General features: G+C 51.9%; 2 protein-coding genes across 2 annotated transcripts in view; both read right to left on the reverse strand.

The window, feature by feature from the left end:
• Positions 1-10,245, reverse strand: part of LOC310820943 (lipopolysaccharide-responsive and beige-like anchor protein) — a gene marked incomplete at both ends in the record, with an annotated part of 22,724 nt that extends 12,479 nt beyond the window's left edge. Inside the window, 5 exons of the mRNA XM_083692784.1 lie at positions 1,253-1,365; positions 1,832-1,947; positions 4,393-4,495; positions 5,022-5,139; positions 10,117-10,245. Coding sequence (XP_083548910.1) covers positions 1,253-1,365; positions 1,832-1,947; positions 4,393-4,495; positions 5,022-5,139; positions 10,117-10,245 — 579 coding nt within the window. The remainder of the gene's footprint in view (positions 1-1,252; positions 1,366-1,831; positions 1,948-4,392; positions 4,496-5,021; positions 5,140-10,116) is intronic.
• Positions 10,246-11,251: 1,006 nt separating this feature from the next.
• znf827 (zinc finger protein 827) overlaps positions 11,252-15,583 on the reverse strand; it is a gene marked incomplete at its 3' end in the record, with an annotated part of 40,819 nt that continues 36,487 nt past the window's right edge. The window contains exon 6 of the mRNA XM_083692785.1: positions 11,252-11,319. Within this exon, the coding sequence (XP_083548911.1) occupies positions 11,252-11,319 (68 nt within the window). The remainder of the gene's footprint in view (positions 11,320-15,583) is intronic.

Consider the following 15,583-nt stretch of genomic DNA (forward strand, 5'->3'; position numbering starts at 1 on the left):
CAGGATAGACGCTCTGTTCAACCCAGGATAGACGCTCTGTTCAACCCAGGATAGACGCTCTGTTCTACCCAGGATAGGAGCTCTGTTCTACCCTGTTCTACCCAGGATAGACGCTCTGTTCAACCCAGGATAGACGCTCTGTTCAACCCAGGATAGACGCTCTGTTCCACCCAGGATAGGAGCTCTGTTCTACCCAGGATAGGAGCTCTGTTCAACCCAGGATAGACGCTCTGTTCAACCCAGGATAGACGCTCTGTTCAACCCAGGATAGACGCTCTGTTCTACCCAGGATAGGAGCTCTGTTCTACCCTGTTCTACCCAGGATAGACGCTCTGTTCAACCCAGGATAGACGCTCTGTTCTACCCAGGATAGGAGCTCTGTTCTACCCAGGATAGACGCTCTGTTCTACCCAGGATAGACGCTCTGTTCCACCCAGGATAGACGCTCTGTTCTACCCAGGATAGACGCTCTGTTCTACCCAGGATAGACGCTCTGTTCTACCCTGTTCTACCCTGTTCTACCCAGGATAGACGCTCTGTTCAACCCAGGATAGACGCTCTGTTCAACCCAGGATAGACGCTCTGTTCCACCCAGGATAGGAGCTCTGTTCTACCCAGGATAGGAGCTCTGTTCAACCCAGGATAGACGCTCTGTTCAACCCAGGATAGACGCTCTGTTCTACCCAGGATAGGAGCTCTGTTCTACCCTGTTCTACCCAGGATAGACGCTCTGTTCAACCCAGGATAGACGCTCTGTTCAACCCAGGATAGACGCTCTGTTCCACCCAGGATAGGAGCTCTGTTCTACCCAGGATAGGAGCTCTGTTCAACCCAGGATAGACGCTCTGTTCAACCCAGGATAGACGCTCTGTTCAACCCAGGATAGACGCTCTGTTCTACCCAGGATAGGAGCTCTGTTCTACCCTGTTCTACCCAGGATAGACGCTCTGTTCAACCCAGGATAGACGCTCTGTTCAACCCAGGATAGACGCTCTGTTCCACCCAGGATAGGAGCTCTGTTCTACCCAGGATAGGAGCTCTGTTCAACCCAGGATAGACGCTCTGTTCAACCCAGGATAGACGCTCTGTTCAACCCAGGATAGACGCTCTGTTCTACCCAGGATAGGAGCTCTGTTCTACCCTGTTCTACCCAGGATAGACGCTCTGTTCAACCCAGGATAGACGCTCTGTTCTACCCAGGATAGGAGCTCTGTTCCACCCAGGATCGGAGCTCTGTTCTGGGCTAGCCTACCTTGGACAGGTCCCTGTAGTTGCTGGGCAGGGTGAGGTCCAGGCTCTCAGTGTCGTAGTTGGTGATGACCCAGGGGAAGACAGGGTACTGGTTGATGTCGTTGTATGTACGGCCTGGTGGAGGAGGGAGAGAGGGGGAGAGAGGGAGGGAGAGAGGGAGGGGGAAAGAGGGAGGGAGAGAGGCTTTAGATAGTCTATAATAACCACTGACCAAATACAATGACCACATACTGTATGATATTTATATGCACAGACAACTGGTTTCTTGATGGATCTGTGGTGTGTGTGTGTGTATGTGTGTGGTGTCAGTACATCAGTGACATCAGTAGTGTGTGTGTGTGTATGTGTGTGTGTGTTTGTGTGTGTCTGGTGTCAGTACATCAGTGGTGTGTGTGTGTGTGTATGTGTGTGTGTGTGTTTGTGTGTGTCTGGTGTCAGTACATCAGTGGTGTGTGTGTGTGTGTGTGTGTGGTGTCAGTACAGTGACATCAGAGGTGTGGTGTGTTGATGGGTGTGTCAATACATCAGTGGTGTGTGTGTGTGTGTGTGTGTGTGTGTGTGTGTGTGTGTGTGTGTGTACCAGAGATGGTGTTGAGGAAGATGAGGTACTCAAAGTTGGAGATCTCTCGTCTCTGCCAGCGCAGGGTCATGTTGGAGGCCTTGTACAGCTGCTTGGGACTGGCCAGAGATATACGCCTGGAGGAGACACACACACACACACACACACACACACACACACACACACACAGACAGAGACACACACACACACACACACACACACACACACATACAGACACACACACACACACACACACACACACACACACACACAGAGAGAGACACACACACACACACACACGGCTGAGTACTGTTTGCGTGTTGACAAGGCTGTCATCAGTCCATGTAAATATTCAGGATCATTAAGGACTGTTTCAAAAACCAACCGCAGACGTTGAGTCACTCTGTGGAGCATGAAATATAACAATCTAATATTACCCAGGGGTTACCATGGTGAACTGTGCACTTTCAAAATGTCCCCCTGCAACACGATAATTCAACACAAAGCCCCAGGCTGAAGCCAAGCCTGCAAATACAAATGCCTTAATATGAAATATTTATTGATTTTTAGGTCCTGTTAATTAAGAAGAAAAATATGCAGTGCACAGTGGCAGACACACTCATAAACACGCACACACACACACACACACACAGGCGCACACACGCACACACACACACATAGGCACACGCGCACACATACATACACACACACACACACACACACACACACACACACACACACAGGCGTACGCACACATACATACACACACACACACACACACACACACACACAGGCGTACGCACACATACATACACACACACACACACACACACACACACACACACACACACACACACACACACACACACACAGGCCTCGGGAGCATGATGTATGCAGGGAGACTAAAACAAATGACCCCCAATCCAATTAAAACAAAGGCAAATGATGGAATTAATCACTGTCAGAGTGTGAGATTACACTCATTAGGCCGTCTAAATACGCCCTTTACCCGCTCCCCGTTTACCTCACAACGCTGAGCCAACGCCTGGGAATGGCTCATTTTCTACATTAGCACCAAGTCTTTTTTTAAACGATATGTGGTAAATGTTGTCCTTCCGGGTAGAGGTCTGTGTGAGAGACGAAATGTCCCAGACGCTGCAATGACTTGTAGAATTAAATGTTGTATGAACGTTAGTGTGAGGTTTGGAGAGGGTTGTGTGTGGTGGTGGAGGCTGTGTAGGTCATGTTCGGTGGGGTGTGTATGTGTGTGTGTGTGTGTGTGTGTGTGTGTGTGTGTGTGGAGGCTGTGTAGGTCATGTTGGGTGGGGTGTGTATGTATGTGTGTGTGTGTGTGTGTGTGTGTGTGTGTGTGTGTGTGTGTGTGTGTGGAGGCTGTGTAGGTCATGTTCGGTGGGGTGTGTGTGTGTGTGTGGAGGCTGTGTAGGTCATGTTGGGTGTGTGTGTGTGTGTGTGGAGGCTGTGTAGGTCATGTTGGGTGGGGTGTGTGTGGAGGCTGTGTAGGTCATGTTGGGTGGGGTGTGTGTGTGTGTGTGTGTGTGTGTGGAGGCTGTGTAGGTCATGTTGGGTGGGGTGTGTGTGTGTGTGTGTGTGTGGAGGCTGTGTAGGTCATGTTGGGTGGGGTGTGTGTGTGTGTGTGTGTGTGTGGAGGCTGTGTAGGTCATGTTGGGTGGCTTGTGTCCATGTGAGAGCTGTCCTGGGCTGGGCAGCTGGCCACGGGTCAGAGAGGCAGGGTGCCCCTGGCCCACACAATGTTGATTAATGGGACTGACACACACACGCAAGCATGCGCGCGCACACACACACACACACACACACACACACACAGCGACAGATGTACACACTCTCATCCACAGCTCTCTCAAAAACAATAACATGGGAGGATGCCTGTCACATCATCACCCCTCACACACACTCTCTCTCACACACACACACACACACACACACACACACACACACACACACTTCCTGGTCCGGCCGTGATGGACACCCATTGACAGAACACCATGACCAGCATGTTCAACTATGCTCTAACACACTGGGACCCTCCTTGGGAGTTTCTTGGCGTTGGTGAATTTCCATTCCGTCTCTGTCCTTTGGCTCGGGTCCAGCCGTGACAGGAGCAGGAGACAGGGGACAGGGAGCAGGGGACAGGCAGCAGGCAGGGCCTGGCTGTGGCGAGGCAGAGAGGGAGGGAGTTCTGCCCTGCAGGCCCGTCCTTCAGTTGGGCTCGCCTGGGTATTTATTTCTCGGGGAAGGAGATCAATAAATGATCTGGACTGTGTTTGTGTGAAGCCAATTATGGTACGCTCGGCTACGGGTGAGACTGAGGGGGAGGGGGGAGAGGGGTAAGGCCATGCTGTGTGTGTGTGTGTGTGTGTGTGTAAAAGCAACAACCACTGTTCTTGTTTCTTTTCTTTTGTTCTCCTTCTACTTCCCTCTTTCTCTTCCTCTCTGGTTGTTTTCTGAGAGCGTGCTGAAGCGTGACTAAACCCAGTGTGTTCAGCGTGCGTGTGTGTGTGCGTGCGTGCGTGCGTGCGTGTGTGTGTCCAAGTCAGGCGTACCTGGTCTGTGGGAGTCCAAAGTTGGTGCCCACCCCGACGCGGGGGAGGCAGTGGACCACCTTCTTGACCGTGGCGGGGTCTGGGAAATTGAACATGACCGCAGCTACAGAGGGAGGGAGACAGCAGGTCAGACTGCAGCCTGGCGCCCACAATGGACAGCAACAGGATAGATAGACACATTACTCTCTATCCAACCAAAGCTCTCCACAACAACAACAGACATATATCATAACATCACCAAGAATAGAACCGAATCGAATAGAACAAATACTTTCCCTAGGTGCTAACATCAGGATCGGTAAGTCAACATCTGATTTCAAAATAAAACAACACTGTTTCTTTATCAGATTGAGATTCAAACCGAAGCCGTGATTCAAGGGTGGAAAACGTGAGTGAGTACAGCGTACTAGAAGGCAGACAGTCTCGTAAAGAGCGTGGGCTTGCAAAGTCTTATTTGTGTCGTGGAAATGGTTGAAAGATGTTTCGATTGGAAGGCTGAATGGATAAATTAAAGAGAGGATGGATGGATGGATGGATGGATGAGAGAGGGGAGGGGAGGTGTAGAAACATCTAAACAATAAAGAGGTTAATCAGTATGGGTTGATTCCTGATCAGCATCCTTGTCTTACTCCTGTTGGCCATGAAGATCTCCAGGGACGTGTTCTGTAGCAGGTAGCGCCTGGAGAAGACCGCCCGGATCTCCGTGAACAGCCATTTACCATGTAGACCCTCTGTGTAGGCCAGGACCTGGAGGAGGGAGAGGGGGAAGAGAGGAGGGAGAGAGGAGAGGGAAGAGTGGAGGGAGAGAGGGAGAGAGGAGAGGGAAGAGTGGAGGGAGAGAGAGAGAGAGAGAGGGAAGAGAGGGAAGAGGGAGAGAGGGAAGAGAGGGAAGAGGGAGAGAGAGAGAGAGAGAGAGAGAGAGGAGGGAGAGAGGGAAGAGGGAGAGAGGAGAGAGAGAGAGGAGGGAGAGAGGGAAGAGGGAGAGAGAGAGAGAGAGGAGAGGGAAGAGTGGAGGGAGGGGAGGAGAGAGGAGAGAGAGAGAGGGGAGGAGAGGGAAGAGTGGAGGGAGGGAGATGAGATGAGTGAAGAAAGGTAAGAGAGAAGTAAAATAAGAGGTGAAAGGAGGGTGGAGAGAAGGAGATAAGTGGAAAGAGTTGAAGAAAGAAGATGAGAGAGAGAGAGAGAGAGAGGGGAGGAGAGAGGAGAGGGGAGAGGGGAGGAGAGGAGAGAGGAGAGGGGAGAGGGGAGGAGAGGAGAGAGGGGAGGAGAGAGGGGAGGGGAGGAGAGAGGAGGAGAGAGGAGAGGGGAGGAGAGAGGAGAGAGAGAGAGGGGAGGAGAGAGGAGAGAGAGAGAGGGGAGGAGAGGGAAGAGTGGAGGAGAGAGAGGAGAGAGAGGAGAGAGAGGAGAGAGGAGGAGGAGAGAGGAGAGAGGGGAGGAGAGGGAAGAGTGGAGGAGAGAGGGGAGGAGAGAGAGAGGGGAGGGGAGAGAGGAGAGGGGAGGGGAGGAGAGGAGGGAGAGGGGAGAGGGGAGAGAGAGAGGAGGAGAGAGGAGAGGAGAGAGAGAGGGGAGGGGAGAGAGGAGAGGGGAGGGGAGGAGAGGAGGGAGAGGGGAGAGGGGAGAGAGAGAGGAGGAGAGAGAGAGGAGAGGGGAGAGGGGAGAGAGAGAGGAGGAGAGAGAGAGGAGAGGGGAGGGGAGAGAGAGAGGAGAGAGAGAGAGGGGAGGGGAGAGAGAGAGGAGAGAGAGAGAGGGGAGGAGAGGCGAGGAGAGGAGAGAGAGGGGAGAGGGGAGGAGAGAGAGGAGAGAGAGAGAGGGGAGAGGGGAGGAGAGGAGAGGCGAGGAGAGGAGAGAGAGGGGAGAGGGGAGGAGAGAGAGGAGGAGAGAGAGAGAGGGGAGAGGGGAGGAGAGGAGAGGCGAGGAGAGGAGAGAGAGGGGAGAGGGGAGGAGAGGAGAGAGAGGGGAGAGGGGAGGAGAAGGGAGGAGAGAGAGGGGAGAGGGGAGAGAGAGGAGAGAGGAGAGGGGAGGAGAAGGGAGGAGAGAGAAGGCCGCGTTAGTTCATTTATCACACCCAGATGAGGCGTCGCCCTGGCTACCAGGATTAATGTCTAGTATTGATCAGCCTCCATGAAAAAGGGATTCCTTTAACGAGAGAATGAGCCCTATTCAGCCAGGGGGAGGGAGGGAGGGAGGCAGGGAGGGAGGGGGAGGCAGACGTTTAGTTCACTAAAAGCTAATCAGTATTTCAGACAGAAGATATCCTCAGCTTTCTGTTCTCCACGCGGTGCAGCAGTTACAATGCGAGAATCAATATATTTGATGCAGAAATTCAAGTAACAGGAACAAATATTGATGTTGAGTTGAACAAAAGACGACGTCACTGAAATGATAATATAGACAAATAATATACAGTTCTTTTCCACACGGCTCGGCACATACAGACACATACAGGCACACACAGGCACACACAGACACACACAGGCACATACAGGCACACACAGGCACACACAGGCACACACAGGCACACACAGGCACACACAGGCACACACAGGCACATACAGGCACATACAGGCACACACAGGCACACACAGGCACATACAGGCACACACAGGCACATACAGGCACATACAGGCACATACAGGCACATACAGGCACACACAGGCACACACAGGCACACACAGGCACATACAGGCACATACAGGCACATACAGGCACACACAGGCACATACAGGCACAGTTCCAGGTGTAGGACTACCTGACAGAGCAGTGGGAGGAGTCAGGTGGGACAAGGTCAACAGCACAGTTTATGCTAAGCAGTCGATTAGCCTGTTTTCTATACTATAATTCTGCTAGCAAGGGACCGCCGCCCTCAGAGGTTAAACAGCTACTTTGTCTGCTAACGCTAAATGCTACAAGAATTGCTAAGATGTGCCGAGGCTAATCTGTCTCCGTGGAGACGCCGGGCGGCGGTTGTCAGAGTGACTTGTCCCGACGCCTGTCGCGCGGCCTGACAGACACAGATGCCCCGGCCCTGCCTCCGCGATTCGCATTAAAGTTAATCCCGTCTTTAGCTTCAGCGCTAACCCACTTAGTGTTGCTTTGTTGACTGGCTTTTTGTGGTCGCCTTCTCCTTTTTGTTTCAAAGGCTTTCATGACGGAAGGTGTTAAGGGACATGGGTGTGTGTGTGGGGGGGGGGGGGTCACCGTGGGTCTCCACTAAGGGCTCAGAAGCAGTGGTATTAATCAAAAATATTCAAATGTGAGCTAGCGTGCTAGGACTCGTGCTAGCTTCAAGGAGCTCATTAAGGGAAGGTGACAGTGGAGGGGACCAGCTGGGGCCTTAGCTGGGGACGGTCTAGAAGTCTCTCTCTCTCTCTCTCTCTCTCTCTGAGGAATAGTCTCTGCCTGCACCGCAGACTCACTTCAAAGTCTCTGGAGTTCAATTAAATGTGGATTAAGGGTTTGGAGAGGCTGTCCACCCGTCCGCCCGCCCGCCCGCCCGCCCGTCCGTCTGTGTGTGTGTGTGTGTGTGTGTGTGTGTGCGTCTCTGGCTTCCCTAACAGGCTGTACCAGCCTCCCCATCAGCCCCGTCGCCATGGAAACCCCGTCACAATAACCCCGTCCGCCCTCGCAGCCCGGGCTTAAAGAGTATAAGGGAGAGGATCTTCTTGACTTGGCAGCGAGGTAGGAGAAGGTATCGCAAAAGGCCCAATTATGAATCTGGGTCTGGAGTGGGCGTGCGAGGATTCGGGTTATGAGTTGTCTATTGAGCTTCTTCCTTCCTTTCTTCCTTTTTTTTTTTTCTTTCTTTCTTCTTCCTCTCCAATTATTCACGAGGCGCCACTCAGGCGCTGATCTCCAAACTGCAGGCGCCGTCTGCACCCGTTCACTCTGATACAATTAACCCTGTTTGAGCGGTGTTAACACGCTGCATAATGTGGCATCCACCCCACAACCTCCGCAGAGCACGGCTCTGTCAACAGAGGAAGGTTGGAGCCGCATCAAGGGCATCCTACACGGCAGTCACGGTGATAAGCAACCCCCGGTCCAGGAATAGACCTTCTTTGTACGAAGATATGTTCTTGTTAGAGACGAACGGGCGCTTCGGGGAAATATTCATGACATGGAAAGACATCCTCAGCTTGCTGCAAATACATGTCCCCACGGACTAGTCGTAGTAATGTAGCAACGCAGGAGCTGGGTAGTAACGGGTAGTAACCGTTTGGTGGAGTCGGATGTAACGTAACGTTAATTTGTGTTAGTTGGTCATTGTTGACCACTAGTGTGTAGAGTCGGCTTTACCATGACCAGAACCGTCTGAAGTTGACTGAGGGAACACATGTACATCTCTATTCTTAATTGCGTTCAGTCTTCTCTCTCTTTTTATAAGTCTTCAGTTTTACCACGTCATGTCTGACCAAAGTTGTCAAAATTGGTGCCAATCAGTGTAATTTTGTAAATGCTGCATCTGTATGGCAGGAATCATCATTCAGTCACTAACATCAGATGGACAGAGTGTGTGATAAACTTTCCAAAACTCACGACTGATTGAACATTTGTAACATAACCTGTCGTAGTTGTTCCAAATACCTGTTCTGTTCCAATTATCCTTCGGCCTACGCATGAGCAACGATTCCTCAGACATGGTGACATGAAGTTGAGAGCACTTGTCACGCTCAGCGCTGTGGTACTGGTGTACCATCGTGTACGAAAGGCATTCCTGATTCATAATTCAGAAATGCAAATAGGCAGAATGCTCTGGTGTCAACATGTCATCGCAAGAGACTAACCTTTAAAATGATCATCCTTGTTGCATTGGAATGACACCTTGTTAAGGTGGTGGGTTGGGTTCACATGCGCGGAAGATTCCAACGATTGTACATTCCAACTACTGTACACACTTGGTGACTCCAGGCACTTGGTGACTTTCCCCTGACACTGGGGGCTCAGTATCAGTCCTACAGTGCCCTCCATAAGTATTGGAAAGAGGAAGCATTTTGTCTTATTTTACCTCTATACTCCAACAGCTTAAAAGCTGTAAGGGGAGCAGCAACCGGAAAATCTGAAGAATTGGAAGAAGAAGAAGAAGAAGAAGAAGAAGAAGAAGAAGAAGAAGAAGTATGAAGTATGAGTAATAACAATAGTTGGACTTGCTGAAGCAAGCCCACTGATAAAGCATCAGTGAAATAAACAATTTGTGCCTGGGTTGGTCCAGTGGTCCAGCACCACGGCCTACAGTGCACACATATGCCCATGTCGGCATGGGTTCAAATCTGGCCCATGCCCTGCTGACATACCCTCTCCTCCTTACTCTCCTGTCTCTCTCTACTGTCTCTACCCAATAAAACAAAGACTTATATAAGAGTAGGACTGCTCCCCTCCAAAAAAAACAAAAACAAGTGGTGGTCTTCATGTCTCCTGTCCCTCGGCCTGTTTCCTCTGTGACATGAGTACATGTGACAAACCGCCCCAGACTGCGGATCAGTTTGATTTCTCCATTTCCTCTGAGGACAGGGTGGCTATCAGGTTCCCATGTCAACAGCCCTGCCCCGCTGCTCCACCAAGCTGCATACATGTCATCTCCTGCTCCCAGCGAATGTCACTTTGAGCTCCAAGTATCGGGTTCGCAATTTTGGTTTTCAAGTTGGGGGTTGGGTAGGAGGGGGGATGGGGGTAGGCAGGGGTCTGTGTGGCGACCTCTCGCCTCTGTCCGGAGGTTCATCTCTCTACCCAATGGGCGTCCTCTGACAGCCCCAGTGGTCGCCTGTGAGTCTCTGAGGGCTGAACTGGTGATGCAGCGATCTCTGAGATGAGGCGTGGACGGACATGGCGCTCTGCCGCCACGCCGCCTGACATCATATTTGCGCTGGACGGACTGATGCATCTGGGACGCCCCGGGCCTGTAAATAACTCCGGACATCCTAGGAATAATGTCTCCCTGCCACTGGTGCCCTTTCCCTCGCAGATGAAGGAGTGGGCAGGGTGACGCCCGGAGCAGGATTAACGACCCCGGCGGAAGGCCAGCGCCGAGCCCCGGCCGCGGCTGGACAAATGGCAGCGACGTAGCCGTTATTGTCCAGGCTGGAGTTATTGCGACACATGCTTCTGCTGTGAAAGATGTGGGAGCAGAGGAGGGAGAGGAGGAGGGGAGATGGGGAAGGGGGTCAGTCTAAAGTGTTCACCTCCACAGAGGGAGTGTCAGATGAGGATGAATACACTAAAGGAGGTGGGGGGGGGGGGGGGGGGAGAGATACACCAGGCTTGGGTAAAACCATCAAGATAAAAGAGGTGGGGGGGGGGGGGGGGGAGATACACCAGGCTTGGGTAAAACCATCCAGATAAAAGAGGTAGGGCGCTTAGTGGCGTAGCATGCTAATGTGCATACCGCATGACCGCAAGGTTCTCGGTTTGATTCCGACCCTCCATATATCCTGCATGTCATCCCTCCTCTCTCTCACCATCCCTTCCGGTCAATCTTGACTGTCTCTATCTCAATAAAGCAGACATTCCCTAAAAAAAATCAGATAAAAAAAAAAACAACAACAACTAAAAAAAGGTACAGAAGGTACCTGGAAGTCCGTAATGATACAAGCACCAGTGGCATCAGAAGAAGGTAAGGAAGGGATCCAACGTTTGGGCACAGTTTCCCATAAAACGTCTAATTCTCTCACCCAAAAAACCACCCCATCAGACTGTTGTGTTCTATTTCAACCCCCTATGGTAATGTTGAAGGCCACACACGGCCTCCGACTAGAGACGGCAGTCCCTGCTGGCTGCAGGTGTACACGGTCCCTCCTCGGGCCTCCAGGGCATCATCAGTCTCCATCACTGGCCTGGCCTGACTCACTGACCCGCTCCCCTGGCCTCAGCCACCCCCAGATGTGGCCTGTGCGGCTGCTCTCCCTCGGCTGATGGAGGGTTTATTGAATCCATCTAGAGAACCACACAATTCAAAGGACCAATGAAGGGAGGATATGGCTCTGTGGCTCGGTTGGCTCAGTAGAGCATGGCACTAACAACGCTTAGGTTGTGGGTTTGATTCCTGCTGGGACCATATATACGGAAAAATGGATGCACTCACTGCAGCTAAATGTTATTATATTATTATCATATTTATATATAATATATATTATTATATTATATAATATTAGAATGCACTGGGATGCCCATTGTGGCACTTCCAGGGACAAGCTGTTTGTGTTGACAGTCCAAAGGACCAAGGGCAATTTAACATTTTGATTGAGGGCTTCTTTGTTGAAAAATGTGTCTGTTTTTCTTGATTGCGTTTTATAATGTTGCATGACGTATGGTTGTACACTGTGTGTATGCAGGGTATCCTGCCAAAATAAAGGTCATAAAAGAAAGAAAAGGGGTTGGTCTGATGGGGACTGATCAAAGGGAAGCTGACACTCTATCTGAAAACAGCAGCAAAAAAAATAAACCCTAAAGAGGCCCAATCTTCACTCCTACGTGTGCATTTGATTGGCTTGATATATATTCCTCGTCGTTCCAGTAGAGTACATTTCCATTGGTTCAAGTCTCTGACTTTCCTAGTTGAATTTCAAAGTGACACACCAGAGGACACAGCCAAACAGAAAACAAAAGCTCCCATCTCAATTGTGGGGCTTTCTCTCTCTCTCCTCTCTCTCTCTCTCTCTCTCTCTTTCTCCTCCCCCCCCCGCTCTCTCTCTCTCTCTCTCCTCCCCCCCCGCTCTCTCTCTCTCTGCCGCATTGGGAGCTATTCAACCTGTTTGTGCTCTGGGCTGCTGCTCATTTCTGAAGCACTGTCGTTTGTCTCTGTCAGAGGCTGAAACGACGGCAGAATGAAGAGGGACACATAAAGAGGGACCGGGAGAGCAGCGCCTCCGTCAACCCCCTCACACACACACACACACACACACACACACAGTTATACACACACACACACACACACACACACACACACACAGTTATACACACACACACACACACACACACACACACAGTTATACACACACACACACACACACACACACACACACACAGTTACACACACACGCGCACACCTCCCCCCCGCCAATCTCTCAGACGATCCTTGCCAATGAACCCTCTCTATCACCCTCGCCACTTTAAAATGACTACCCACCCCCCGCCACCCGCCCCACCCCCCCCGCCGCCCCCTCTTCAGAAACACGCTTGATGTCGAGTGGGGGCACGCGTTTGGGTTTTTGTGACACAACTGAATGAAATTTAATTGAAAATGCCCTAACAGGGGGGTGGGTGGGTGGGGGACGGGGGGGGGGGGGAGGGGGGGCAGGAGGGGACGGGGGGGTGAGAGCAAACTATCAGGGCGCCGTGATGGGGCGCGTTACAAGATAAATGAGGCTCTCACCGTTGTTCTCTGTTGGGCAGACGCAGCGAGTGTGTGTGTGTGTGTGTGTGTGTGTGTGTGTGTTTGGGCAGATAAGGGCCCTCGCGTTGAGAAATAAGGAAGCGCATGTTAAAGGCAGATTGAAGTCCCTGCCTCTTAAAACACATGTAATAAGCCTGAATTAGAAACGGCTCATTTGAAGCACATACGTTACCCAGTGTCTACGCTATCACACTAGCTAGCATCAGGATACTCTGAAAGGGTTTTGTTGGGAAGGACGGGGGGGGGCGGGGGGGGGGGTACGGAGAAGATGCTTTTTTTCCCGTTCTGCCGTTTGGTTTAATATGCGGCCTTGCTTGCGTCTTTGAAAAGAAAATGAGGTGATTGAAGTTCAATTTGTAGGCTGTTATTAAGCGTTTCCGCATGGCCGCCCCAGTTAAAGGATAATGGATGGGGGATGTATTATTACCTTTTGGTCAAATGAAGTGGTGTGGGAGATAAGGTGATGAAATTAATGAGCGGGAGGAAGAGAGGTGATCCATCAAAATCAAAACAGAGACGGGGGAGACGCAATATTGGGAACTTGATAGAATTCATACCACAAAAAAACCTGTGGACTTATCAGCGTGGAATTGCTTTTGCATCCCCCATGCCCGCCCCCCACCCCCCCCACCCCCACCCCGACACACACACACACACACACACACACACACACACAAACACACACAAACACAGACATGGCTCTACCCCAAACACCACACACACACCTCTCTCTCTGATTGAATGTGTGTGTGTGTGTGTGTGTGTGTGTGTGTATAGCCCTGTGTGAGTGTTGTTTGTGTGTCTGTGAGAACGTCTGAGTGTAAACGCCCTGTGTGAACATACTGTACATCAGCCCTCCAGCTGCCCCCTCTGACCCCCACCTGACCCCCACCTGACCCCCCACCTGACACCAGCTTTAAACCAGACTTCAGGAACGGACGTCTGCACAACCTGGTCCACCACCCTCACTTACTAACATAGACCATTGTCAGAGCTCCTAGCTGTTGTGTTTCACCAACAAACACATGGTGACAGCAGTGGGGGGAGGGGGGAGGAGAGGGAGAGAGGCACCACTGAATGCTGACAATGGGAGATGCTCAGAGGAACAGACACAGAGACGTTGAGCTGAGGAGTCATCAGATCAAAGCCACCACACGGTCACAGGCTGTACATCTGGAAGAGGACCAGCGCACATTTTCCAGCTGTTCCTCCTCCTCCCAGCTTCACTGACCACACAGTCCAGTCAGGTGCTGCATGATAACCTCCCCCCCCCCCCCCCCCGCAAGCCAGACGGCCTGCTCCCAGCACGTCCTGCTCTACGCCCCCCACCCCCCTCCCTCACCCCTGGTCTCTGGCGCATCATCCACACCCCCCCCTCCCTCACCCCCTCCCTCACCCCCGGTCTCTGGCGCATCATCCACACCCCCTCCACCTCCCCCCTCCCTCCCCCCCTCCTCACCCCTTTCTCCCGTCCTCCCTCCCCCTCCTCACCCGGCCCTGTCACCCCCCATCAGTAGATGAGTTTATCAGGCTAACGAGCAGGCGGAGGAGTGAGGCTCGGCTAACGAAGGGGCTCTGCCCGGGCACCGCTGCTGCTCCGCTGGCTGAGCCAATCAGAGCCCTTCGTCGCCGCTGACACGGCATCCCCCCCCCACCCCCGGCCCTCTGGAGCCAATTATGACGGATTTTGTTGTTGAGTTTGAGTGATACCAGGAAAGGAGAGAGGGAAGGAGAGGGCAAGAGGGAGAGGGAGGGAGAGGGAGGGAGAGAGGGAGGGAGAGGGAGGGAGAGGGAAGGAGAGGGCAAGAGGGAGAGGGAGGGAGAGGGGGGGGAGAGGGAAGGAGAGGGCAAGAGGGAGGGAGAGGGGGGGAGAGGGAAGGAGAGGGCAAGAGGGAGAGGGAGAGAGAGGGAGGGAGGAGAGAGGGAGGAGAGGGCAAGAGGGAGAGGGAGGGAGAGGGAAAGGAGAGAATATATGTGTATTTTTATTTTTTTATTCCAGACTTCTGTCCATGTGATACAAGAAGAGGTGGGGGACAGGGGGGGTTGAACCTCGTCCAAGAGGAGAAGAATGTGCCCCCGTAGTGAGAGTTTGGAATCATGGGACCGAGCAGACGGGGGAAGCACATGACCCGACTTTCACACATCACTAGTCATCCACAGAACCCACCATTAATATAAAATACCACTGCCTGTAGCGACACACACACACACACACACACACACACACACACGCACACAGGTTTACGGAATTACAGAAAATGTACACAATTCCTCCAGTGGATTTGCCGAGTGGATTTGCGTGAGGAAGGCCTGATTGATAGGCAGTGCGATTGTTACCCCGCCTTGTAGCTGACTGGAGCTGGAGTGGCTGGTCACATCCAGGGGTCTGTCTGCCTCCAGAGACGGCAAATAAACCACAACACCGACAAATAAACACGCCCAAGAAGTCGGCGGAGTGGGAGAGAATTAAAGTTAAAAAAATACATATAAATAAGGAGGCCCTGCTTTGCGTCGAGTGTATCGGTAAATGTGCACAGACTCCAGCCCGACATGACCGTTTACTCTGAAACGTTGCTACGCTCAGGGTTGTGGCTCCTCAAAGGAAGTCCCCTCTTTGAAAGGCTCTTTTGGGGCTTTTAGTTTGAGTTTAGCCTAATAGGGATTAAACCCCTTTGTCCCACTCCACTGTGTTTGCTATCAGGTTAGTCTTTTCACTTTCCTCCTGGTCCGGGCGCTAGCAGCTTAGCCTTTTAAAGTGCGGACAAAAAAAGTCTTGTGTGGATTTAGGAAAATGCCGGAATGGTC

Source organism: Argentina silus (assembly GCF_951799395.1).
Source record: "Argentina silus genome assembly, chromosome: 21".
NCBI lineage: Eukaryota > Metazoa > Chordata > Actinopteri > Argentiniformes > Argentinidae > Argentina > Argentina silus.